This window comes from Perkinsus marinus (assembly GCF_000006405.1).
Source record: "Perkinsus marinus ATCC 50983 genomic scaffold scf_1104296962706, whole genome shotgun sequence".
NCBI lineage: Eukaryota > Perkinsozoa > Perkinsida > Perkinsidae > Perkinsus > Perkinsus marinus.
In genome coordinates this window covers 43,499-44,965 of record NW_003205363.1, presented here as the reverse complement: position 1 = coordinate 44,965, position 1,467 = coordinate 43,499, and the positions used below count along the sequence as shown (strand labels likewise).

General features: G+C 44.9%; 1 protein-coding gene across 1 annotated transcript in view; it reads right to left on the bottom strand.

Moving 5' to 3' along the window:
- Positions 1–167: 167 nt before the first annotated feature.
- Pmar_PMAR017937 (hypothetical protein) overlaps positions 168–1,467 on the bottom strand; it is a gene marked incomplete at both ends in the record, with an annotated part of 1,759 nt that continues 459 nt past the window's right edge. Inside the window, 2 exons of the mRNA XM_002771672.1 lie at positions 168–545; positions 976–1,092. Of these exons, the coding sequence (XP_002771718.1) occupies positions 168–545; positions 976–1,092 (495 nt within the window). The remainder of the gene's footprint in view (positions 546–975; positions 1,093–1,467) is intronic.

Sequence of the window (1,467 nt, the reverse complement as noted above, 5' to 3'; positions counted from 1 at the left end):
ATCTACCACTCAACGAAGACTATGCAATCCAACGGCTCCGTCTACAGGGAGGAGGGGGAAAAGCAGTACACGACTGACCGTCACCATGATTACTTCCCATCCCGTAAAATCCTCTCGAATATGAACTAACCCGACCACGTTTCCATAAGTCCAGAAACAGTCCTCTTTCACGTAGTGCTCCCATCCTCCTCCTCCTCATCATCATCGATAACCTGTCGTCGCCGCCACACCCCGCCATCTCCAGTAGAGGGTAATTCAACAACACCAGGCGGTGGTAGTTTTCTATTCACTCCAACTCTTGCAATCTTGCTCTCTTCCTCAACACTATCAATATCGACCCCCCTCAACTGCTGCACTTTCCACGCCAACAGCCGTGCCCGCTCTGCGTCCACCGGCGTCGGCTCCTCAGGAACCACCGAATCTTTCGCTTGCCACACAGCTGGTGCCTTCAGAGCCTTCTCTTCCTTGGTTTCCTTCTTGGGGAAGAATTTAAGAAGCAAGTAGGGGGGAATCCAAACCAGCAGAGGCAGAAGGATGTAGTACGACTGACAGCATCGGAGGAATATGTGATCGCTTTCATCAGCTGAAGTAATGAGAGTCCTCACTAACTATAGAAATTTATATACGAATTCGGATAGAAGTATCCACAACCAAATAAAAATTTCCCAAAATTTTCTCATATTTTTCACCAACCCATGTAGTTGACCATGTGCATATTTTCCCACACAGACAACCAAATATACGAAACTAGGGTGAGATAGAAGATTCAAAAAATGTATTCAATACATTTCAACAGTACCACAGTGTTTGCTCTTCTCTGCTCAGCTAAAGAGATTCTCCACTAATTATGGAAGTTCACATGCAATCTCGACTAGAACTTTCCCGAATTCCCTCGCAATTTCATATTGTCACCAGCACACGTAGTCGCATATTTTCCTACACTGCAATGCAGTAAATGCAACTGCAGGTGCTTACATAAACCCAATCAACCCTCGGAGGTTTCCGCAAGTCATATTCGTATTGCTTCATCTGCCCCTTAAAACTAGTCCTCATTTGCCTCGCCAACAGCCCCTTCACACGCTCCGTATGAGCCTGATGACAACAGTGACGAGAATACGAACAAGTGCTATCTAGAAACTCCTACCAGCAGCCGCTCACCGCACTGCGATCCGACTCCGGCGTAAAACAATTCGCGAAATCCAATCAGCATATTCCGGAGAGCTTATTCACGCTAGGCCTCACATCCGGCAAACACTATAATGAAGTTTCACAACCCGTTTTACGTGAAGTGGCATAAAACTCGGTGAAAAACGCGATATTCGCAGCTATATGCAGTAGTCGTGAAATATGTTTTTCACCAGTGTTTTTTTCACATCACTAGGGTGAAACTCGAATGTATAGAAATGAATATACCTCTACCAAATATAATGATATTAATACCCTATGAAGAAAACAATATTACAAATA